The 26380-nt window shown below is 36.5% G+C and overlaps 1 protein-coding gene across 1 annotated transcript in view; it reads left to right on the forward strand.

The window, feature by feature from the left end:
- LOC129017919 (EF-hand calcium-binding domain-containing protein 3) overlaps positions 1-26380 on the forward strand; it is a 535384-nt gene that overhangs the window by 218677 nt on the left and 290327 nt on the right. Inside the window, exons 41-44 of the mRNA XM_054458898.1 lie at positions 3901-3954; positions 9123-9224; positions 22373-22426; positions 23331-23435. Coding sequence (XP_054314873.1) covers positions 3901-3954; positions 9123-9224; positions 22373-22426; positions 23331-23435 — 315 coding nt within the window. The remainder of the gene's footprint in view (positions 1-3900; positions 3955-9122; positions 9225-22372; positions 22427-23330; positions 23436-26380) is intronic.

The raw sequence follows: 26380 nt of genomic DNA on the forward strand, positions 1-26380 counted from the left end.
AGGAAACAACAGGTGCTGGAGAGGATGTGGAGAAATAGGAACAGTTTTACACTGTTGGTGGGACTGTAAACTAGTTCAACCCTTGTGGAAGTCAGTGTGGCGATTCCTCAGGGATCTAGAACTAGAAATTCCATTGGACCCAGCCATCCCATTACTGGATATATACCCAAAGGACTATAAATCATGCTGCTATAAAGACACATGCACACGTATGTTTATTGCGGCATTATTCACAATAGCAAAGACTTGGAACCAACCCAAATGTCCAGCAATGATAGACTGGATGAAGAAAATGTGGCACATATACACCATGGAATACTATGCAGCCATAAAAAATGATGAGTTCATGTCCTTTGTAGGGACATGGATGAAATTGGAAATCATCATTCTCAGTAAACTATCACAAGAACAAAAAACCGAACACTGCATATTCTCACTCATAGGTGGGAATTGAACAATGAGAACACATGGACACAGGAAGGGGAACATCACACTTCAGGGACTGTTGTGGGGTGGAGGGAGGGGGGAGGGATAGCATTGGGAGATATACCTAATGCTAGATGACAAGTTGGTGGGTGCAGCGCACCAGCATGGCACATGTATACATATGTAACTTACCTGCACGTTGCGCACATGTACCATAGAGCCTAAAGTATAATAATCATAATCATAATCATAATCATAATAAAAAGAAAAAAAAGATAAAGCCCTCAAACCCAATTACATCCATCTGAGCAAGTCCAGCCAACCCTACAGAGTAGAGACAGGCCATCTCCAGTGAGCCCTGTAATTCCTGATGTACAGAATTCCAGTAGAAATTGTTACAGAAATATTTTTACTTTTGTTTTATGTTTTGGTTTATTTTCACTGATCACTTGCAAATTGGTTGTGCTAAATACTAAAGAAAGGTGTTCCTAAACAAAGACACTTCTCTTATAACCACAATTCTCTTATTATATATCCACTGCTTATATTTAAGTCTTTAGCTTAGTAGTCAGCATCCCCTTTGTTGTGGTCTCAACAGAAATTGTCAATCTATGACCAGTCTGGAAAAGTACTGCCAATTGGTTTGGGGATTATCATTCTAAACCCAACTATGTGTGATATGTGTACATGCTTTAAAGATAATCAAGTATTATGGGTAGGTATTATTTTATATTAAAAAAGTATTAACTTTCCTTAAAGCAACCTAAGTGCTCATCAGCAGGTGAATGGGTAACGGAAATGTGGTACTTATACACAATGGAGTACTGTTCAGTCATAAAAAAGTATGAGATCCTGTCATTTACAACAATATGAATGGAACTGGAGGTCATTATGCTAAGTGAAATAGGCCAGGCAGAGGAAGACAAACGTTGCATGTTCTCACTTATTTGTGGGATCTAAAAATCAAAATAATTGAACTCATGGAGATAGAGGGTAGAAGGATGGTTACCAGAGGCTGGAAAGGGTAATGGGAGGGTGTTCAGGAGATGGGAATGGTTAATGGTTTAAAAAAAAGTAGTTAGAAAGAATGAATAAGACCTTGTATTTGATAGTACAACAGGGTGACTACAGTCAACAATAATTTAATTGTACATTTTAAAATAATTAAAAGAGTATGATTGGATTGTTTGTAACACAAAAGATAAAAGTTTGAGGGGATGGATACCCCATTTTACATGATATGATTGTTATACATTGCATACCTGTATCAAAATGTATCATGTAACTCATATATACCTACTATTTACCCACAAAAATTTAAATAAAAAGTTTTAAAAATTATTAACTTTCCTTAATTCACAGAACAAAAATTTTTTTTCTATTCTTTTATTTATTTACTTATTTTATTATTATACTTCAAGTTCTAGGGTACATGTGCACAACGTGCAGGCTTGTTACATATGTATACATGTGCCATGTTGGTGTGCTGCACCCATTAACTCTTCATTTACATTAGGTATCTCTCCTAATGCTATCCCTCCCCCATCCTCCCACCCCATGACAGGCCCCGGTGTGTGATGTTCGCCTTCCTGTGACCAAGTGTTCTCAATGATCAATTCCCACCTATGAGTGAGAACATGCGGTGTTTGGTTTTTTGTCCTTGTGATGGTTTGCTGAGAATGATGGTTTCCAGCTTCATCCATGTCCCCACAAAGGATATGAACTCATCCTTTTTTATGGCTTCATAGTATTCCATGATGTATATATGCCACATTTTCTTAATCCAGTCTATCATTGATGGACATTTGGGTTGGTTCCAAGTCTTTGCTATTGTGAATAGTGCCGCAATAAACATACATGTGAATGTGTCTTTATAGCAGCATGATTTATAATCCTCTGGGTATATCCCAGTAATGGGATGGCTGGGTCAAATGGTATTTCTAGTTCTAGATCCTTGAGGAATCACCACACTGTCTTCCACAATGGTTGAACTAGTTTACAGTCCCACCAACAGTTTAAAAGTGTTCCTATTTCTCCACATCCTCTCCAGCACCTGTTGTTTCCTGACTTTTTAATGATCGCCATTCTAACTGGTGTGAGATGGTATCTCATTGTAGTTTTGATTTGCATTTCTCTGATGACCAGTGATGATAAGCATTTTTTCATGTGTCTGTTGGCTGCATAAATGTCTTCTTTTGAGAAGTGTCTGTTCATATCCATCCACTTTTTGATGGGGTTTTTTGTTTTTTTCTTGTAAATTAGTTGGAGTTCATTGTAGATTCTGGATATTAGCCCTTTGTCAGATAAGTAGATTGCAAAAATTTTCTCCCAACCTGTAGGTTGCCTGTTCACTCTGATGGTAGTTTCTTTTGCTGTGCAGAAGCTCTTTAGTTTAATTAGCTCCCATTTGTCAATTTTGGCTTTTGTTGCCATTGCTTTTGGTGTTTTAGACATGAAGTCCTTGCCCATGCCTATGTCCTGAATGGTAATGCCTAGGTTTTCTTCTAGGGTTTTTATGGTTTTAGGTGTAACATTTAAGTCTTTAATCCATCTTGAATTAAATCACAGTCGGCTAAGAAACTTCAAAAAAACCTCCTAGTCTTCTAGCAAATAATCAGAAATTGCATGACTTATTTGCAGCAGTCACATTACCTAAGGTAGAGTCTGTTTGACAGCATGTTGCCAAAGAATCTTATCATTGATTCTTACTCTCTTGGTCTTATGAGAATAATTATAGTTTCAAAGATTATATGTATGTGCATGTAAATTGTATTTGCATATTCTTTTACTGTACAATTGGTATTTATTGTTTTCTTCCACACAGATAATTATCTGACATACATATGGGGGCCAGAGGGTTGCATCAGGTCATGCTGCCATTACTTGTAACTGTTTGCTAATTAAAATCATATCTCCCCTAACTTCTTTTTATGGACCTTACCAAATGTGAAAGCAGAAACATTGATTATAGAGTTTCTTCTCTCCATATATTTAGGAATATTTGTTTGGCTACTCTCCATGAAAAACTTTTCTCCAGGCCACTGTAACAAGCCCCCAGGTTATATATTACATGTAGAGATTAGATAGGAAATTTAATAAAATAGATTTTATATTTTAAAAAGATGTTATAAATATATCAGTGTTATATTCAAATGAAAAAAGATATATGATATGACTCTTTTTTATATCAGAAGAATAGATATAGACTCTGCTTGTATTACTTTTAAAAATAAAAACACTAATGGCTATTTTTTTTGCATATACAATGTGCCAGGCATAAGTCTAAGTACTTCTTCTGTCTCTTTTAATGCTTACTCAAAGCCTGTGAGGTAGGTAGTGTTATTTTCTCTGTTATAGAGATGAGGAAGTAAAAACAACAGGTGAGGAAATTCTAGAGGAAATGGTAAAAATTACCAAATATGAGTTTTTTTTTAGTATCAATGCTTATATATGTGAATTTATTTTACCTTATAGCTGATGAAGATATGGATATGAATACGTTGACAGGGGTTGTGAAGACGCTTAAAGGTGAGCAAAAAATTGCCACGTGAAGATTGATAAAAGCAGTATGCACCTTTCTATATTTTTCTCCATTTTTGTTTATCATTGTATTTTATTAATAGGTTATTTTTACCATTTACTAAAAATGATTAAAACAGAAAGGCTAAAAATAAAATGAAACAAATCCTTATTCTATCTTTTCCCACCTCCAGTCACACTTCCCTTGATAAAACCACTTCTGAATGCTTCTGGTTTTGGTTCTTTTACTCACTTCTATAGATTTAAATAATATGCTTATAGTATTATATATTGATTTATTTACAGTAGTGACTTTCAGACCTTTTGGTGTTCAGACTCTTTCATTCTTAAAAATTATTGAGGATCCCAAAGAGCTTTAGTTTATGTGAGTAATATCTGTTGATATTTACCATATTAGAACTCAGAAAATTTTAAAACATTTATTTAATAGTTTGTTTAAAATAATATGAGTAAACCAATTACATGTTTACATAAATTTCATACTTTCATTAAAAATAATTTTTTCAAAAAATTTAGTGAGAAAAGGAGCATTATTTTGCATTTTTGTCAATCACTTTAATGTCTAATTGGAGTCTCACATCTGCTTCTGTTTAAGCTGTTGTGATAGGTTGTTTTGGTTAGTATATCATGAAAATCTGGCCTCACACAAGTATATAGTTGAAAAAGAGAGAATTGCCTTTTCAGATAATGGTGAATATTCTTCTTTGAGATTACACCGAAACTCAACTAGTGGCAATTTCTTAAAGGTTAATTGCAATGTAGACTCCAAAAACCTATTAGTGAACTTTTTATACTTTATGTTAAAATCGACTTGGCTATTTTGCTCATTAACCAGATTTTTAAAAATACTTGTAGAATTATTTTTTATAATTATTTTATTTGGAAATATAGTCATGAATCGCTTAATGATGGGGCTACATTCTGAAAAATTCACTGTTATGTAATTTTGTTATTGTGCAATTTTGTCATCATGAGAACATCACGAATTTACTTACACAGATAAATCTAGTATGATGTAACCTTTTACTTGGAGACTATCTGCTCACAGGCTACAAACCCGTACAGCTTGCCACTGTACTGAATACTATAGGCGATTGTAACACACATGGGTATTTGTGTATCTAAACATAAAAAAGGTATAGTAAAAATACAGTATTATAATTGTATGGGACTACTATAGAATATGCAGTTCATCATTGATCCAGACATCATCGTGTGGTGCATAATTATACTGGATCATTGAGTTTTATAGAGCTTCCAAATGCTCACACATTTCACTATGTATTTAAGGAGATCACATTCATCTGTATAACCACTAGTCTTTTAAGAAAGGTCTTTAACCTTTGAGAAGTTCTCAGGCTCATGATGGCAAATGTGAGTTCTCCAAAATTATTTTCATTTAAAAACTTGAATTTTGTCATCGACAACAAACATTTTCAGTTGTTTTCCTTGAAGTCTGATGGGTTTGCTTTACTCATTTTCAAGATGTCTTCCATTACTTCCTTTACTCATTTTCAAGACATATCAATGTCTGAATAAGTATAGTTTCCCTGTCATTCTTTCAGGTAAAAATGTTGTCCATGAAGAAAGCAGCTAGTTCAGCTCACAACTTAATCACAGCATGCTTTTGCCCAAGAACGCTCTTTTTGTTCTGTATGTAGAAGTACTCTCTTTATTTTATCATACAAAATACTCAAAAGACATATAATTATCAAGGTATTCTTAAGTAAAATTGGTTTTTATTATTTATTATTTTACCACAAATGAATGGCAGTGAAGAATATAATGACTACCAGTACTGCTTTGGTGCTTCTGCCTTGATTTGTTATCAGATGCCATCAGTTTTATACACTTTTGCTTTTGTATTGTCAGTACAAATGTCAACACAATGGAAAAGGCAAATAATGTCTAATTACTATTATGAAAATAGCTTTGACTTTGTGGGTCCCCTGAAAGGATCTTGGTGATTCCTGAGGGTCTGCAGACAACACTCTAAGATCTGCAGCTCTAGATGTTAGCTATTGACTCCCTGCTACTGATGATGATGATTTCACTCCTGACATAGCTTCCACATCCCTTCCCTTTCTCAAGTTGTTATACTTAAAAGATTAGTTTCACTTCTTCTGTTCATTGAATTTGTAACTTTAAATAATAAACACTAGCCTCTCTTTCTTCTTCCATATCCTTTTGACAGTATCTCTTGACTCTCTACTATAGAATCAAAGGATATTAATACCTTTAATCCTCTTTAACTTCAATTTCCATAAACCTGTTGGTTTTACTCTTTCATTGTTAAGGTTATATAATTATATGTATATATCTACAGATATGTAAAACATATATAATTTTTAAATGTATATGTATAATTTTAAAGTATATGTATACATAAAATTATGTCTATATCTACAGATAATGTGTGTATGTATATGTAATTATATGTATATATCTACAGATATATATATATATGTATATGTAATTATATGTATATATCTAAGATGTGTGTATATGTATACTCTTAAAGTTTTCAAGTTTATTAGTGGGCTAGTAATGTAGTCACTTCTTTTAGGGTTATGAAATCTGTGCTACCCAAAGGAGAATGTCCTGATGTCCTGGGTTCTTCCTTTTTATCAGTATCAATACCTCAGTGTTATGTCATATTTTAGTTTAAGTTTTGTTCATATGTAGACTATAAATTTTTTTCCTGGAATTTCTACTGGGGTTTCTTTTTCTTTTTTTCTTGTCAAATGATGGAACCAATGAGCTCTTGGCCACATTAGTAACATCTTCCAGCTTCTTACTCATTCCGTATAATGGATTCTATTCCATTATATTGTCTATAATGATAGTTTATTTGGGAATATAATTAATATAATTCTAGGTTCAAAATTATTTTCCTTCAGAATTTTAAAAAACGTGAATCATTATTTATAAGAATCCCTTGTAGCTGATGAGAAGTTTAATAACAACCTAAGATCTGTTCATTTTCTTTTTCTTTTTTTTTTTTTTTTGAAACGGAGTTTCGCTCTTGTTGCCCATGCTGGAGTGCAGTGGCGGGATCTCGGCTCACTGCAACATCTGCCTCACAGGGTCAAGCGATTCTCCTGCCTCGGCCTCCCAAGTAGCTGGGATTACAGGTACCTGCCACCACGCCAGGCTAATTTTTGTATTTTTAATAGAGATGGGGTTTCACCATGTTGGCCAGGCTGGTCTCGAACTACTGACCTCAGGTAATCTGCCCACCTCGGCCTCCCAAAGTGCTGGGATTACAGGCGTGAGCTGCCACGCCTGGCCTGATTGTTATTTCTTTTCTCTTTGAGGCAAGACTTTTCTCCTTATCTTGGAAATCTGAAATTTTACAATGATGAGTTCAGTTGTAGATCTTTTTCATAGATTTTGCTTAGAACTCTGTGGGCTTTCTAAACTTGAAGGTGCTTGTGTCTCTCTGAAGACCTGTTTTTTTTTAAGTTTGGCAATCTTTTAATTTTTTTCCAGAATCTTGAAGTTCTTACTAATAGTTTTTAACTTGTAAGGGTGCCTCCTTTTTATTCACTTCACATAGTCTCACATTCATGCATTATGAGTATACTATATTCCAGAATCTCTTTTAGCATATTAGAGATCTTTGTTGGTTTAAATTATCTTTCCTTTCCTTAATCATCTATTTATATAGTTAAGAATGAGAGACTGAATAGATCGTACCTGGTGGCCAATAAGAGTTTGTCTTCTTTTTGTATTTGTGAATTGGTTGAGCTCTTAGGTCTCCAGCATGAGTAAAAGCCCTGTGTATGAATGAAATGTGTTGTCTGGCAAGCTTTGCTTCAGAGAGAGCAGGTAAAGAGGCAACAATTAGCTCAGAGGCCCTTTAAATGGCAGGATTAGTTGGGCTTTATTCTCAGTCACAAAAATCCACCTTAACGGCAGTGGTTTTCATTCTGTTGCTGGAGAGTTCTCCAGTAGTTTGGTCAAGGAGTAAATGCTAAACTGCCTGTTCTTCTGTGACTCAGGGATTTTGGAGAAGGGGAGGTTGAGACTGGCTGGTACAAATGTTCCATAGGCAGACTTTCATTTAATCTCTTTATTTTCAAATTTTCCCTTCTTCCTGCCTTCTTAATTTTAAACTTAGTACCTGCCAAAACTGAGCATTGAGCTTTTCTTTTTTTTTTTTTCTGGGCAAATTGGCTTTCTTCCCATCTTTACTTCTATCTACCTAGATCCTCCTCCTTGGAATAGTCTAGACTGTGGTTTCCTCCACTCTGTTTTATCAATTTGTATCTACTTGTTTACTTCTTTGTTATATGTCTCCCCAAAGTATTATATAAACTACTTGAGACAGAGAATTTCTGTTTTGTTCACTGCCCTATCCATAGCACGTAGGATAGTGCCTGGTACACAGAAGACATTAAACAATCAAATGTTTAATGAATGAATAAATAAATGAACATACTGTGCTTTCATAAATACAAACTTCTCTTCTACTTATGCTCACATCTCCCCTTCCATATTTATTCTCTTTGAATTTATTATGAGTTTATTACCTTTTCCCCTTATTTTAATCATTTCAATTGTTTTAAAGGGGTCTTGGCAAGAAAAGGAGAAAAACGTGTCTTCATTGCCAGCCTTTAGGGTTACTTATGAGAACATTTTTCATGGGAAGAAAAACTCCTGTTCTTTTATGTGTTCATCTGTGTTTTGGCAGAAATCTTTTTTGTTTGTTTGTTTTTGCTAAGACGATAGAATTTGAAGATACTGACAATGAAAATTTTTTTATATTGCTAATGCAAACTTGGTTACAACCTAAATATCTATGGAAAAATCAACATGTGAAATAGTTATTGTGATCAGGTGAATATAGTCAACAACGGTAACTAATATATGAAGTTAGTCTCAAATTAAGCCACTGCTTTCAAGTAAAATTTGTATGGATCGATTGTCTATGTTATCATATAATGCCCAACAATTTTTACTGTGTCTTCAGCCATTCATTTATCCTCACATACTGAAGCATAATGAAGGGAATGATTTCTAATTCTTCTTATTCTAATAAACAATTCTCACTGTTTGTTGTTCTTAATGATAGTAAAGCACCATGTTTTCATACTTCAAAATCATTAGAAAAATCGTAATTTCTTGTTATGTAATTTTCTGTATCTTCAAAGAAAAAATTGAGATCTGTAACCTGGACAATTTCCTGAAAGATATGGGGATTGAGGTTACATATGAGGAATATACAGAGCTAGTAAATCATCTCCCAACCAGTGGTGAGTATTTCAATTATTTTGGTGCCTTTCAAAGAGGGCTTTGGGTTTAATTATAAGAAATACTGATACTGCACTTTGAATTACTATAAAAGTAAACAGAAATATCCAGTACTAAAGAAGGGGATATGTTTGTGTATGTATGTTTATTATTACTGTTATGATTTTTTTTGAAATGGACATTCAGATTTTAAATGAATATTAAGATTGTCATACAGAAAGTATTGGGACCCTAAATGACACTGACTAAACTATATAGTCTCAGAAACATCATTAAGGTCATTGGAAGGCCGAAACATAGGCAGGCAAAAGAAGAAATTTGGGGAATGGAGGTGAGGGAGGCGAAGATGAGGAATGAAAAGAGAAACAATAAGTTTAAGTTCCATTTTACAAGTTTTTAAGAACAACCTAAAGCAGTGTCATGAAATTCTAATTTACTTAGGTTAAACTGTCATAGTAATAAAGGTAGCTTTCATTGACACAATGCTTACTATCTAGTAGAGACTATGTTTACTTCACAATATTATTCCAAGAATACATGAAATAGTATATATAATGTCTAAAATAAATATTATTTTTCTTCCTATATATTGAATTATCAGTGTCAGAATATAGACGTAAAAAAAGTTGATGAGTTATTGCTTCAATAGAGTGGTGGAAGATTATAGCTATGCACTAGTCTTTGTATTAGTCCGTTCTTGCATTGTTATAAAGAAATACCTGAGAGTGGGTGATTTATAAATAAAAGAGGTTTAATTGGTTTACAGTTCCATAGGACGTACAGAAAGCATAACCTGCTCAATGTCTGGGGAGGTCTCAGGAAACTTATAATTATGGCAGAAGGTGAAGGGGAAGCAGGCATGTCACATGGCTGAAGCAGGAGCAAGGGGTTGGGGAGGTGCTACGCACTTTTAAACAACCAGATCTGCCGAAAACGAACTCACTATCACAAGAAGAGCATGAAGGGGATGGTGGTAAGCCATGCATGAAAATCGAACCCCATGATCCAATCACTTCCCACCAGGCCCCACCTCCAACACTGGGGATTACAATTCGACATGAGATTTGAGTGGGGCCACATATCTCAGCTATATCAGTTTTTAATGAGAAAGAAATAGGTCTAATTCTTGCTCATTTGCTCATTTATTCATTTAACAAATACTTATCGAGGACCTGATGAATCAAACCTGTTCCTGCCATCAAGGAATTGTATAGTTCATTTGTGGTGAGGGGGAAATATATAAAGACAATTGGAAAGTAAAGTGTTAAAAGTGCCACAATTATTGAGAGTAAATAAACAATAAATATTTGAGGAATGATGGAAGGGGGGAAAGTAGAAGGAAGGAAATAATGGTTACTCTCAGGTAACTGTAAGTGGTTAAATCTGATGAGGTGGTTTAAAAAAAAAGAGCTGCTTCTACAAAAGTGGGCAAGGCAGTATTATACAGGAATTCTATCCTACAAATAATAGTGTTGAGGGAGCCATTGAAGATTTTCTTGTTTGAGAGTGACATCATCTTTTGTCCTTTAGACTTTAAAAAGTCTTCAGGGTAAATTTCATACACTTTTGCTCAGAAAAGGAACAAGGAAGACTCTTATCGATCTTCTCTTAACTGTATGTCCACCTCATTTCTCTCTCTCTCCTACCATACACTTCCAAGTCAGTGATCAAAATGAACTGGGCAGCTTGTTAAAAAAAAATTTAAACGTAGAAACACACACACACACACACACACACACACACACGTGCACTTGAGATGATCGTGTGATTTTTGTTTTAAATTTTGTTTATGTGGTGTATCACATTTATTGACTTGCATATGTTAAGCTATCCCTGCATCCCCGGTATGAAACTCACCTGATCATGGTGGATTATCTTTTGATATGTTGTTGGATTCACTTAGCTAGTATTTTGTTAAGGATTTTAGCATCTATGTTGATCGAGGATATCGGTCTGTAGTTTTCTTTTTTGGTTATATTCTTTCCTGGTTTTGGTATTAGGGTGATGCTGGCTTTGTAGAATGAATTAGTGAGGTTTCCTTCTTTCTTTATCTTGTGGAATAGTGTCAAAAGTATTGGTACCAATTCTTTCAATGTTGGTAGAATTCTGCTGTGAATCGTCTGGTCCTGGACTTTTTTTTGTTGTTAATTTTTAAATTACCGTTTCAATCTTGCAGCTTGTTATTGGTGTGTTCAGGGTATTTAATTCTTCCTGATTTAAGCTAGGAGGGTTGTATTTTTCCAGGAATTTATCCATTGCCTCTTCTAGGTTTTCTAGTTTATGTGCATAAAGGTGTTCATAGTAGCCTTGAATGATCTTTTGTATTTCAGTGGTGTCAATTTTAATATCTCCTGTTTCATTTCTTAGTGAGGTTATTTGGATTTTCTCTCTCCTTTTCTTGGTTAATCTTGCCAATGGTCTGTCAATTTTATTTATCTTTTCAAAGAACCGGCCTTGTGTTTCATTTATCTTTTATTTTTTTTTGTTTCAATTTCATTTAGTTCTGGTCTGATTTTGGTTATTTCCTTTCTTCTGCTGGGTTTGGGTTTGGTTTGTTCTTGCTTCTCTAGTTCCTTGAGGTGTGACCTTAGAGTGCCAGTTTGTGCTCTTTCAGTCTTTTGATGTAGGCGTTTAGGGCTGTGAGCTTTCCTCTTAGCACCACCTTTGCTGTATCCCAGAGGTTTTGATAGCTTGGGTCATTACTGTCATTCAGTTCTAAGAATTTTTAAATTTTCATCTCAATTTTGTTTTTGACCCAGTGGTCATTTAGGAGCAGGTTATTTAATTTCCATGTATTTTCATGATTTTGAAGGTCCCTTTTGGAGTTGATTTCCAGTTTTATTCCACTGTGGTCTGAGAGAGTGCTTGATATAATTTCAATTTTCTTAAATTTATTGAGGCTCATGTTATGGCCTATTATATGATCCATCTTGGAGAAAGTTCCATGCACTGTTGAATAGAATGTGTATTCCACGGTTGTTCTTTATGAAGTGTTCTTTATATATCTGTTAAGTCCATTTTTTCCAAGATATAGTGTCAATTTATTGTTTCTTTATTGATTTTCTATCTTGATGACTTCTCTAGTGCTGTCAGTGGAGTACTGAAGTCCTCCACTATTATTGTGTTGCTGTCTATCTCATTTCTTAGGTCTATTAGTAATTGTTTTATAAATTTGGGAGCTCCAGTGTTAGGTGCATATATGTTTAGGATTGTGATATTTTCTTGTTGGACAAGACCTTTTACCATTGTATACTGTCCCTCTTTATCTCTTTTAACCACTGTTGCTTTCAAGTTTGTTTTGTCTGATATAAAAATAGCTACCCCTGCTCGCTTTTGGTGTCCATTTGCATGAAATGTCTTTTTCCACCCCTTTGCTTTTATGTGAGTCATTACGTGTTAGTGAGTCTTCTGAAGGCAGCAGATATTTGGTTGGTGAGTTCTTATCCATTCTGTGGTTCTGTATCTTTTAAGTGGAGCATTTAGGCCATTTACATTCAATGTTAATATTGAAATATGAGGTACCATTGCTTTCATCATGCTCCTTGTTGCTTGTGTACTTTGTGTTTTTTGTTTTTTGTTTTTGCTTTTTAACTTGTATTTTTGTGTTATAGGTCCTGTGTGATTTGTGCTTTAAAGAGGTTCTGTTTTGATGATGCTTTTTTCAAGATTTGTTTTAAGATTTACAGCTCCTTTTAGCAGTTCTTGTAGTGGTGGTTTGGTAATGGCGAATTCTCTCAGCATTTGTTTGTCTGAAAATGATTGTATCTTTCCTTCATATATGATGCTTAGTTTCACTGGATACAGAATTCTTGGCTGATAATTGTTTTGTTTGAGGAGGCTGAAGATGGGTCCCCAATCCCTTCTAGTTTGTAGGGTTTCTGCTGAGAAATCTGCTGTTAATCTGATAAATTTTCCTTTATAGGTTACCTGGTGCTTTTGTCTCATAGCTCTTAAGAATCTATCCTTTGTCTTAACTTTGGATAACCTGATGACAATGTGCCTAGGCAAAGATCTTTTTGTGATGATTTTCCCAGGTGTTCTTTATGCTTCTTATATTTGGCTGTCTAGGTCTCTTGCAAGGCTGGGGAAGTTTTCCTCGATTATTCCCCCAAATATGTTTTCCAGGCTTTTAGAATTCTCTTCTTCCTCAGATACACTGATTATTCTTACATTTGGTTGTTTAACATAATCTCAGACTTCTTGGAGGCTTTGTTCATATTTTCTTATTCTTTTTTCTTTGTCTTTGTTGGATTGGGTTAATTCGAAGACCTCATCTTCGAGCTCTGAATTTCTTTCTTCTACTTGTTCAATTCTATTGCTGAGACTTGCTGAGACTTTCCAGAGCATTTTGCATTTCTAAAAGCATGTCCAAAATTTCCTGAATTTTTTACTGTTTTTTTCTTTAAGCTATCTATTTCCTTGAATATTTCTCCCTTCATTTCTTGTATCATATTTTGGATTTCCTTGCATTGGGCTTCACCTTTCTCTGGTCCCTCCCTGATTAGCTTAATAACTAACCTCTTGAATTATTTTTCAGGTAAATCAGGGATTTCTTCTTGGTTTGGATCCATTGCTGGTGAACTAGTGTGATTTTTTTAGGGGTGTTGAAGAGCCTTCTTTTGTCATATTACCAGGGTTGTTGTTCTGGTTCCTTCTCATTTGGGTAGGCTCTGTCAGAGGGAAGGTCTAGGGCTCAAGGCTGTTGTTCAGATTCTTTTGTCCCATGAGGTGTTCCCTTGATGTAGTACTCTCCCCGTTTTTCTATTGTAGCAGGAAGAGCCACCGACAAAACCCCTCAGACACCGAGTTAAAGAAGAAAGGGGTTTATTCGTCCAGGAGCATTGGCAAGACTCCTGTCTCAAGAGCTAAGCTCCCCGAGTGAGCAATTCCTGTCCTTTTTAAGGGCTCACAACTCTAAGGGGGTCCGTGTGAGAGGGTTGTGATTGGCTGCCAAGCAGTGGGTCTGTGACTGGGGGCTGCATGCACTGGTAATCAGAACAGAACAGAACAGGACAGGGATTTTTACAATGCTTTTCCATACAATGTCTGTAATCTATAGATAACATAACCAGTTAGGTCAGGGGTTGATCCTTAACTACCAGGCCCAGGGCCTGGCACCGGGCTGTCTGCCTGTGGATTTCATTTCTGCCTTTTAGTTTTTACTTCTTCTTTCTTTGGAGGCAGAAATTGGACATAAGACAATATGAGGGGTGGTCTCCTCCCTTATTCCCCACCTTTGAGGCTCTCACTCATTTTATTAGTGGGAATTCTCACCTTCATCCTTACTACCTATGCCTTCCTGCATGACAGATCGATAGTGATTCATGTAGTACACTGGTGCTGAGGCATTCTGGTGAACTAGAGTATCGATGAAACCTTTTACCATTTGAATGAGTACAGGTAGTAAATAAGGGATCAGTAAGCAGGTTCCTGTTATTACTCTAATTTTTATTATAAGAATTTTAAATCCTCCCAGCACTGGGAACCATTTTCAAACATGGCCTCGGGGTCAAATCCATGCCACACTTGTGCAGGCACATGTGCCTGTCAAGCAATTCAAACCAAGTCAAAAACAAAACCAAAACCAAAGTGCCGATAAAGGCATGCCATGGGTGATCAGGCCACGCTTCCACTCAAATGCAGTGGGCAAGTTCCCAACACCGGTCCTGTCAAGCAATTCAAACCAAGTCAAAACCAAAACCAAAACCAAAGTGCTGATAAAGGCATGCCGTGGGTAATCAGGACACGCGTCCACTCAGACGGAGTGAGCAAGTTCCAAAGACCAGTCTTACCAAGTTTTAGATGCCCAGACTCCAAGTGCCACTTCCTTCCCAATGTTCAGCCACTGCGTTGATCCTCCACGGGGGCCTGCCACACACTGCTCTGATGAGGCATCCCACCGGGGCAACTGCCTACCCGGGAGCGCTCTCAGGATCTGCGTTGCTCGGGCTGGTTGAAGTCCCCCACAGGGATGTTCCACAGGGCAGGCTTAAGCCACCTAAGGAGCTGCCTCAACCATCTGCCAATCACCTCACTTCCCAGTCAGGGAACCAAGAAACGTAGCAGGAAGAGCCACAGACAAAACCCCTTAGACACTGAGTTAAAGAAGGAAGGGGTTTATTCTGCCGGGAGCATCAGTAAGACTCCTGTCTCAAGAGCCGAGCTCCCCGAGTGAGCAATTCCTGTCCTTTTTAAGGGCTCACAACTCTAAGGGGGTCCGCGTGAGAGGGTCATGATCAATTGAGCAAGCAGGGGGTATGTGACTGGGGGCTGCATGAACTGGTAATCAGAACAGAACAGAACAGGACAGGGATTTTTACAGTGCTTTTCCATACAATGTCTGGAATCAATAGATAACATAACCGGTTAGGTCAGGGGTTGATCTTTAACTACCAGGCCCAAGGTGTGGCGCTGGGCTGTCTGCCTGTGGATTTCATTTCTGCCTTTTAGTTTTTACTTCTTCTTTCTTTGGAGGCAGAAATTGGACATAAGACAATATGAGGGGTGGTCTCCTCCCTTACTATGGATGTGGCTTCCTGTGAGCTGAGCTGCAGTGATTGTTGTCTCTCTTCTGGGTCTAGCCACCCAGCCAGTCTACCCAGCTCCAGGCTGGTAATGGGGGTTGTCTGCACAGAGTCTTGTGATGTGAACTGTCTATGGGTCTCTCAGCTATGGATACCAGTGCCTGTTCCAGTAGATGTAGTGGAGGGTGCAGTGGACTCCATGAGGGTCCTTAGCTTTGGTCATTTAATGTTCTATTTTTGTGCTGGTTGCCCTCCTGCCAGGAAGTGGTGCTTTCAAGAGAGCATAAGCTGTCATAGTGTGGAGAGGTACCGGCGGTGGGCGGGGGCCCTCGAAATCCCAAGATTATATGCCCTTTGTCTTCCACTGCTAGGGTGGATAGGGAGGGGCCATTAGTAGGGATGGGGCTAGGCATGTCTGAGCTCAGACTCTCCTTGGGCAGGTCTTGCTGCGGCTGCTGTAGGAGATGTGGGTGGAGATTCCCAGGTCCCTGGGGTTGTGTACCTAGGGGGATTATGGCTGCCTCTGCTGAGTCATGCAGGTTGTCAGGGAAGTGGGAGAAAGCTGGCAGTCGCAGGCCTCACCCAGCTCCCATGCAAACTAAAGGGCTGATCTCACTCCCACTGTGCCCACCCTCCCGCACAATAGCCCTGCCTGTCTCCAAGTGGAGGGCGAGACAGGTTTGAAAATTTGCCCAAGGCTATCTGCCTCCCAGCTGCAAGAGAAAAGGGTTTTAGTTCTTCCCCTACCTGTGAAGTCTGCACACCTGATTCGTGCCTTCTCCCGAGTTCTGGCCAGGAGGCTTCTTGCCCCCTCAAATTGTTACAAAATTCAGCTAGATAATTCCTTCTCTCCGTGTAGTTTTACCCCGTGGTCCTCTGGCCACCTTTCCAATGGATCCCTGTGATGTCAGGCAGGAATGGGCTGCTTGGGGACCCACCAAGCTCCCAGGGCCTTTCTGCTGCTTCCTCTACCCCCGTATTTCACTCAGCTCTCCAGCTTGACTTAGCTCCAGGTAAAGTCAGAAACTTCTCCCACAAACAGACCTTCAGTTTCTCCGGTGGGGGAGTGTGTTTGGGAGAAGAGGGTCTCCCTTTCCCACTTCCGCGGTTGGGGCACTCACAGTATTAGGGGTGTCTCCTGCGTCCTGCAGGAGGAGTCCACTTTCTCTTGGGATTGCTGGTTTGTTCTTGCAGTTGATCTGGAACTAAAATTCATAGTGCAAGTCTCTGCATGCTGCTCTGTCCGGAGCTGCAATCTAAAACTGCTTCCCATCTACCATGATCCCCTGAATCCTCCCTTTATTCTTATAAGATAAATATTCATTTACACAGACAGACATCTACTGAGGTTGTCATCTGTGACAAGACATTGGGAGTAAAAACCAAATAAGCATCACAGTGTCTTCATCATGAGTAGATTCCATCTCAGGAAACCACTTTCTTTGCACACCCATAAGAAGCAATTTCTCATCCATTGAAGTTATATCATGAAATTGCAGCAATTCAGTCACATTTTCAGGCTCCACTTCTAATTCTAGTTCTCTTGCTATTTCTACCATATCCACAGGTACTTCCTCCAAATGATTTCTTAAAGTTATCATGAAGGTTGGAGTCAACATTTTCCAAATTCCTGTGAATGTTGACATTTTGACCTCTACCCATGAGTCACAAATGTTCGTAATGGCATCTGGAGTGGTGAATCCTTTCCAGAAGGCTTTCAATTTACATTGTCCAGATCCATCAGAGGATCCATCTATGGCAGCTACAGCCTTACAAAATGTATTTGTTAAATAATAAGACTTGAAAGTCAAAATTATTCCTTGGTCCATGGGCTGCAGAATGGATATTGTGTTAGCAGGCATGGAAACAAGATTCATCTCCTTGTACTTCTCCTTCAGAGTTCTTGGGTTACTATCTGCATTGTCAGTGATCAGTAATATTTTGCAAAAAGTATTTTTTTTTGAGCAGTAGGTCACAATAGTGGGCTTAAAATTTTTAGTAAATCATGCTGCAAACAGTATGTTGTCATCCAGGCTTTGTTGTTCCATTTATTGAGCACAGGCAGAGTAGATTTATCCTGTGCTAGTAGTATCTTAAGGGCCCTAGGATTTTCAGAATGTTTAATTAAATTAATGAATGACTTCAACTTAAAGTTACTAGTTGCATTAGCCCCTAACAAGAGAGTCAGCTTGTTTTTGACGATTTGATCCCAGGCATTAACTTCACCTCTCTAGCTATGAAAGTCCTAGATGGCACCTTCTTTCAATAGGCTGTTTCATCTCCATTGAAAATCTGTTGTTTAGTGGAGCCACTTTCATCAATTATCTCAGCCAGATTTTCTAGATAACTTGCTACAGCTTCTTTAGCACACTTGCTGCTTCACCTTGCACTTTTATGTTATGGAGATGGCTTCAGGTTTTGGGTTCAGGACATGTTGTGTTGCTTTGATCTTCTATCCAGACCACTAAAACTTTCTCCATATCAGTAATAAGGCTGTTTCTCTTTCTTTGTGTGTTCACTAGAGTAGCACTTTTTAATTCCTTGAAGAATTTTTCCTTTGCATTTACAAATTGGCTGTTTAGCACACGGGTCATAGCTGTCAGTTTATTTTGGCTTTTGATATGCTTTCTTCATTAAGCTTAATCATTTCTAGCTTTTGATTTAAAGTAAGAAATGTGAAACTCTTCCTTTCACTTGAACATTTAGAGGCCATTTATAGGGGTATCATCAATATTGTTGCATATCAGAGAACAGAGTGTCCCAAGGAGAGGGAGAGAGATGGGGGAATGGCCTGTACGTGGAGCAGTCAGAAGCCACAAAAACATATATTGATTAAATTCTGCATCTTGTATGTGCATGCTCGATGGCACCCCAAAACAATTACACTAGTAATATCAAAGATCACTGATCACAAATTACAACAAATATAATAATAATGAAAATGTTTGAAATATTGTGAGAATTATCAAAATGGTGACACAGAAATGTGAAATGAGAGCATGGCTTTGGAAAAGTGGCACTGGTAGACTTGCCTGACACAGGGTTGCTACAAACCTTCAATTTGTAAAAAACACAGTATCTGCAAAGTGCAGTAAGATGAGCACAATAAAATGAGGCATCCTGTAGAAGGAAGAAAATAATAAAGATAAGAGTAGAAATAAATGAAATAGGACTAGAAAACAGTAAAAAGAGTCAAAGAATCTAATAATTTGATTTGTAAAAACATAGACAAAATTGAAAACCTCTTTAGCTAAACTAAGAAAAAAGAGAAGACCCAATAAATAAAATCAGAAATGAAAAAGGAGACATCACAACTGACAGCACAGAAATACAAAGGATCATGAGACTGCTACAAACATTTATACATCAACAAATTGGATGATGTAGAAGAAATGGATAAAGCTATAGACAGATAGAGCCTATAAGGACTGAATCACAAAGATACAGAAAATCTGAAAGGATCAATAATGGGTAAGAAGGTTCAATCAGTAAAGAAAAGCCTCCATCAAGGGAAAGCCCAGGATCTGATGATTTCACTCCTGAATTCTGCCAGACAATTAAGAAAGAATTAACACAGGTCCTTTTCGAACTCTTCCAAAAAATTACGGTGAAGGGAATACTTCCAAACATATTTAATGAGGCCAGGATTACCTTGATACCAAATCCGGTTAGAACTTTATAAGAAAAGAAAATTACAGTTCAATATCCCTGATAAGTACAGATACAAAAGTCCTCAACAAAATGTTAGTGAACTGAATTCAACAGAACATTAAAGGGATCATTCACCATGATCAATTAGGGTTTATCTCAGGGATTCAAGGATGGTTCCAAATATGCAAATCCATAAATGTGATATATCACATTAACAGAATGAAGGACAGAAACCATATTATAATCGCAATAGCAGCAGGAAAGGCATTCAACAAAATTCAACATTCTTTTATGATAAAACTCTCAACAAATTAGGTACAAAAGGATTGTACATCAACACAATAAAGACCATATATGACAAACCCATAGCTAACAACATATTTACCTGAAAAGTTGAAAGCTTTTCCTCTTAACAGCAGCAACCAGAGAAGAATGCTGACTCTTGCCACTTCTAGTCAGCATAGTACTGGAAGTCCTAGCCAAATCAGTCAGGCAAGAGAAAGACAGAAAAAGCATCCAAATTGGAAAGAAAGAAGTTAAATAGTCTGTTTGCAGATGGCATGATCTTACATATAGAAAATTCCAAACTTTCTACCAAAAAAACTGTTAGAAATAAAAAATGAATTCAGTAAAGTCACACTCAACATATACACTAACAATGAATTATCTGCAAAAAAACAGTCAAGAAAATATTTAGGAATCGATTTAGCCAAGGAAGTATAAGATCCGTGTACTGAAAAGTATAAAACATTGATGAAAGAAACTAAAGACACAAATAAGTGGAGTGATATCACATTCATGGATATTCCTTGTTCATGGATTAGAAGAATTGATAATGACAAAATGATAAAATGCCCATTCTACTCAAAGCAATGTGTTCTATGCAATGTATTCTAATCAATGTGTTCTAAGCAATGTGTTCAATGGAGTTACTATTCAAATTCCAGTTACCTTTTTACATAAATGGAAAAAACAATCCTAAATTTTATATGGAACTATAAGACTGAATAGTCATGCAATCCTGAACAAAAAGAACAAAGCTGGAGGCATCACAGTACCAAATTTGAAAATCTACTACAAAGCTATAATAATCAAAACAGCATGGTATTGACCCCAAAACAGACACATAGACTAATGGAACAGAATAGAGAGACAAGAAATAAATTCATGGATTTATGGTTATTTAATTTTAGACAGAGGCTAAGAACATATAATAGGGAAAAGACAGTTTCTTCAATAAATGGTGTTGGAAAAGCTGAAATGAAATTAGACCTTTAATGTAGTCTGTTTTCTGCTGCTATAACAGAATACCACAGACTGGGTAGTTTATAAAGAGAAGATATTTATTTGTTTCATGGTATGGTGGCTGGAAGGTTCAAGAGCATGGCACTGGCATCTGGAGAGGGTCATCCCATGTTGGAAGGCAGAAAGCAGAAGTGAGCACTCAAGACAGAGAGAGGAAATTGGGCCGAACTCATCTTTTTATCAGGAGCCCTCTCCTATGATAATTATCCACTCCCTTAATAAGGGCATTAATCTGTTCAGGAAGTTAGAGCCCTCATAACCTAATAACTGCTTAAAGGCTCCACCTCCCAATACTGTGAAATTGGTACTTACATTTCAGCATGAGTTTCGGAGAGGACATTCAAACTATAGCAGCCCTAATTGACACAACATAAAAAAGTCAATACAAAATGGGTTAAAGACTTAAACATAAGGCCTGAAACTGTAGAACTACCAGAAGAAACACAGAGAACAGCTCCATGATATTTATTTGGGCAATGATTTTTCATATATGAACCCAAAAGTACAGGCAACAAAAGTGAAAATAGATAAATAATATTACATCAAAGTGAAAAGCTTCTACACAGCAAAGAAAATAAGGAACAGAGTGAAGAGACAAACTTTGGAATTGACAAGTATACTTATAAACCATACATCTGATAAGGGGTTAATATCCAAAATAAAAAGGAACTCAAACAACACAATAATAAGAATACAAAAAAAATTAAAAATGGGCAAAGGAGCTAAGGACCTGATGGATAGATTTCTCAAAAGAAGACATACAAATGGGGAACAGATATATGAAAAAATGCTCAACATCACTAATCATCAGGGAAATTAAAATTAAAATCACAATGCGATGTCACCTCACACCTGTTAGAATGGCTATTACTAGAAAGGCAAAAGGTAAGTATTGGCAAGGATGTGGATAAAGGGGAACTCTTGCACACTGTTGGTGGGAATGTAAAATAATATAGGCATTAAGGCAATCAGTGTGGAGATTGCCCAAAACACTAAAAATAGAACTATCATATGATCAAAAAATTCCACTCCTGGATATATATATATATATAGAAATCAGTGATATATATGCACAGTGGAATGCTATTCAGACTTTTAAAAGAAGGAAATTCTGTTATTTGCTATAATGTAGATGATCCTGGAGGACATTATATTAGTGAAATAAGCTAGTCACAGGAAGACAGATACCACTTGATTGCACTTATATGTGGAATTTTAAAAAGTCAGACTCATAGAAACAGAGTAAAACAGTGATTATCAGAGGCTGGTGGGTGCAGGAAATAGAAGGTTATTGGTCCAAAGATGCGAGATTTCAGTTAGACATGAGGAATAAGTTCAAGACATCTATTGTTCATCATGGTGACTGTAGTTAATAACCATGTATTATATGCTTGAAAACTACTAAAAGAGTAGACTTTGTGTTCACACTCCAAAAAAATGATAAGTATGTGAGGCAATGCATAAGTTAAATAGTTTGATTTAGCCATTCCACAATGTATGCTTATATCAAACATGTTACACACCATAAATATATATAATTTTTGTCGACTAAAAAATAAATTTTAAAAGATTTGCTATTTATACTAATTTTCATAATTTTGAGTTATAGTGCTTTTTGACTTCCCATATTATTATTGCTTTTGTTTAAAACCTTGTATCTGTTCTCATAGCTGATGGGAAGATAACTCAACTTAAATTGATGGATATTATAAAGACTCTTAAAGGTGAGTAATAAGACATAAAATTAAAATCTTTAGCCTTCACAATAGTATTTTAATAAAGCTATTAAATGTTTGTCCTTGATTACGAGAATACATGTTCATAATACACAAAGCTTGTAGAAAACAAAGGAAGCATAAAGAAGGCAAAAAATCGCCCCTAGTTTACAACGAAAGACAAAGATTACCAACATCTATATTTTGGTACCTTTCTTTTCATTCTTTTTTATATTTTGCACTGAAATTCTTGGTTTTGATTTTTAGGGTTTATATTATTTAATGAGTAAAAAAATGGTAATCATTTTATTGATTGATAATTTGTATCCACTGATACTGAGTTTGTTTCATGAACAAAGAATCACTGTACTACTGTAACGCTGAACAACTTCTATGATCTCTTTATATATTTTTTCTAAATAATGTAATTTACTCTGGCTTTCTTAAAGTGGTCATGTTTTTGACCTGCACGGAAGTATTGCTGTTATAAATTGGCAGTATTTAAGTTACTTTAGTAACTAAATACATAAGTAGAAATCTAGAAGGATTGGAGGAAGTAGAAAGGAACAAATACTACTTCTGGTGTAGATAGTAAGTAGTGGCCAAAATAATTGAATTGTTATCTACTGGTGAAATTTAGTGGTAGACAATTACCAACTTCACATTAAAAAAATTTGGCTTACACTGGTTGTCAGAGGTATAATTTTGATCCTTGAACAAGGACTAATGGTATCAGGTTCTGTTGCTAATTTTGCTATTTATTTATATGTATTTTAAAACAAACTTAATCATGCAAGTTTGCTTAAAAGCACAACATGCACAGAGTACTTTTATCTCAGATATTATGTTATGTATATGTGTGCACATAGATAAACAGATTTTTTTCCCTCTAATTTGTCTCATCTTTCTTAAGGAGACAAGGTTAATGCTAAAAAGCCTAACAATATTCAGGAGACGTTGGGAGTGGAGCTCACAAATAAGGAATGTTGGAATCTACAAGAACACTTACCAGTTGATGGTAAACATTTCTGGCATTGCTGATATTTTTAGAGGAGCATATCTTATCTATGAGAATTAGTTAAACAATACCCATTTTGCCATATTGCAGCTTTGAAATGTATTCAGAAAGGTTAACTCTTAAATATGTTAAAATATTGTCTTCTCTTACAATTCTTTGGTGTTATTGGCAGGCTTACACAATATCTGAGAGTGACTCTACTATAAGTGACTTAACTTAGGAAAAGAAAAACAGATAAAGGAAAATAAGAAGGTAAATGAGTAGACATAGAAGGAAAGAGAAGGCCTGAAAGTAAGATACTAAGAAATGGAGAAGAAGGCCAGGAGGAGGTTAGGCAATCAGAGTTTCAACAGTTCTTGGACCAGAAATGGGGCAGGCTGAAGATCACTCATAGGTGTGTTCTGATTCTTTTTTTTTCTTCAACTTTTATTTTAAATTGCGGGGTTCACGTGCAGGATGTGCAGGTTTGTTACATAAGTAACGTGTGCCATGGTGGTTTGCTGCACAGCTCAACATATCACCTAGGTATTAAGGCCAGCATCCATTAGCTATTCTTCCTGATGCTCTTCCCCTTACCCCCAGTGGCAGGTCCCAGTGTATGTTGTTCCCCCAATGTGTCCATGTGTCTCATCGTTCAGCTACCACTTATAAGTGAGAACATGCGGTGTTTGATTTTCTGTTCCTGCATTAGTTTGCTAAGGATAATGGCTTCCAGCTCCATCCATGTCCCTGAAAAGGACATGATCTAATTCCTTTTTATGGCTGCATAATATTCTATGGTGTATATGTACCACATCTTCTTTATCCACTCTATCATTGATGGGCATTTGGGTTGATTCCATGTCTTTGCTATTGTGAATAGTGCTGCAATGGACATACTCATGCATGTGTCTTTGTAACAGAATTATTTCTATTCCTTTGGGTACATACCCAGTAACCAGATTGCTGGGTCAAATGGTATTTCTGGTTCTAGATCTTTGAGGAATCACCACACCATTTTCACAATGGTTGAACTAATTTACATTCTCACCAACAGTAGAAAAGCATTCCTATTTCTCTCAGGGAAATGCAATTTAAAACATAAATAGATATCACTATTCATCCACTAGAAAAGCTAAAAGTAAAAAGATCAACAGTACCCAGTGTTGGTAGTGATGTGGAGCAATTGAAACTCATATAATTGCTAGAGGGTCTTCTAATCACTGTGGAGATTAGCATGGTAATTTCTTAAGAAACCGAACATAAACTTACCGTAAAACTCAGCATTCTCACTCCTATATATTTTTCCAAAAGAAAGAAATATAAATGTTCTCAAAAATATTTGTCCATGAATGCTCATAGCTTTATTCGTAAGAGTTAAAAATTAGAAATAATCCTAATGTCCATCTACCTGCAAAGGGATCAACAAAGTATAGTATTCATACAACAGAATATTACTCAGCAATATAAATGAATGATTTACTGATAACAGGCAACATTCTGGATGAATTTCAAAAACATTATGCTGAGTAAAAGAAGACAGACACAAAATAATACTGACTACATGATACTTTTTATGAAATTCAAGGACAAGCAAACATAATACCAGAAAATACATCAGTGATTGTTTAGATTTATGTTTTAGAGGGACCGACAGCATAGAAAGGGAACTTTTGGGGGGTGATGGAAATGTTTTATATCATAATTTTAGTGTTGTTTACATGAGTTTATGTATTTGTCAAAACTTACCACACCGAACACTTAAAATTGTGGTTTATCGTATGTAAATTATGCCTCAACAAAGTTTATTTAAAAAGAGAAATGGAAGTATCAGATATACAGTTTTTAAATAGTTACTCTCAGGGATGGGAAGGAACAAGGTGAACAAGGTGAATAAAACTGGAAAAGAGGATACACTTAAAAAATGTATCTTTTTTTTTTTTTTTTTTTTTTTTTTTTGAGACAGAGTCTCCCTCTTGTCGCCCAGGCTGGAATGCAGTGGCACAATCTTGGCTCACTGCAACCTCCACCTCCTGGGTTCAAGCAATTCCCCTGCCTCAGCCTCCTGAGTAGCTGGGATTACAGGCGCCTGCCACCATGTCCAGCTAATTTTTGTATTTTTAGCGAGGACGGGGTCTCACCATGTTGCCCATGCTGTCCACGAACTCCTGACCTCAAGTGATCTGCTCGCCTTGGCCTCCCAAAGTGTTGGGGTTACAGGCGTGAGCCACCGTGCCCAGCCTCCTATTTTGAATAAATATTTAACTTTGGATTTTTGTAAATATTTTACATAATTATTTAGCAATTTTTTAAAAAGCAGTTTCTAAAAATTGAAAGCAAAATCAGATGAACCTAACTTTATATTGATTTGGTAGCTTAAAACATAGAAAGGAACTACTTCAAACAATTTTATAAAAAATACGAATTTGACTGTGCACCCCTGAATAGAATATCAAAGGACAAAAATATCTGCAAAGAATGATGACAATAACCCTGAAAATATTTTCAACAATGAGCTTATTATTGTTAGCTTTTGTGGCATTATTCTGAGACTCTTGTGTGTATTCTGTGGGATAAAGCAAATGAGTCATTATGTTGGTATTGTTGAGAATGGTGACTTTTGGCATAGGAGAAAGGAAATATTAATTTAGAGAAATGAGATTTCCTTTAAAACACCCTGGATTGTGAATATATTACTATGAATTCATGATGTAATTTATCTTAAAAATGCATATTTCCTAATTATGTCCATGGAAAAGGCCTGGAACCAATTACTAACTAGCCTTTTATTGAAGAGCACCCCTGTGTCATTCCAATGACCAACTCTCTGACACTGAGTGTCCTACAATTCAATTGAGTTCTGACACTGACTACCTAGAGTTAGCATGGGCCCCACAGTTTAAAATGCTTAATACCACGAGACTACTTTTACTTTAGATGCCAGCCATAAGTCAGTGGGCCATCCA

Source organism: Pongo pygmaeus, chromosome 19 (assembly GCF_028885625.2).
Source record: "Pongo pygmaeus isolate AG05252 chromosome 19, NHGRI_mPonPyg2-v2.0_pri, whole genome shotgun sequence".
NCBI classification, from domain to species: Eukaryota; Metazoa; Chordata; class Mammalia; order Primates; family Hominidae; genus Pongo; species Pongo pygmaeus.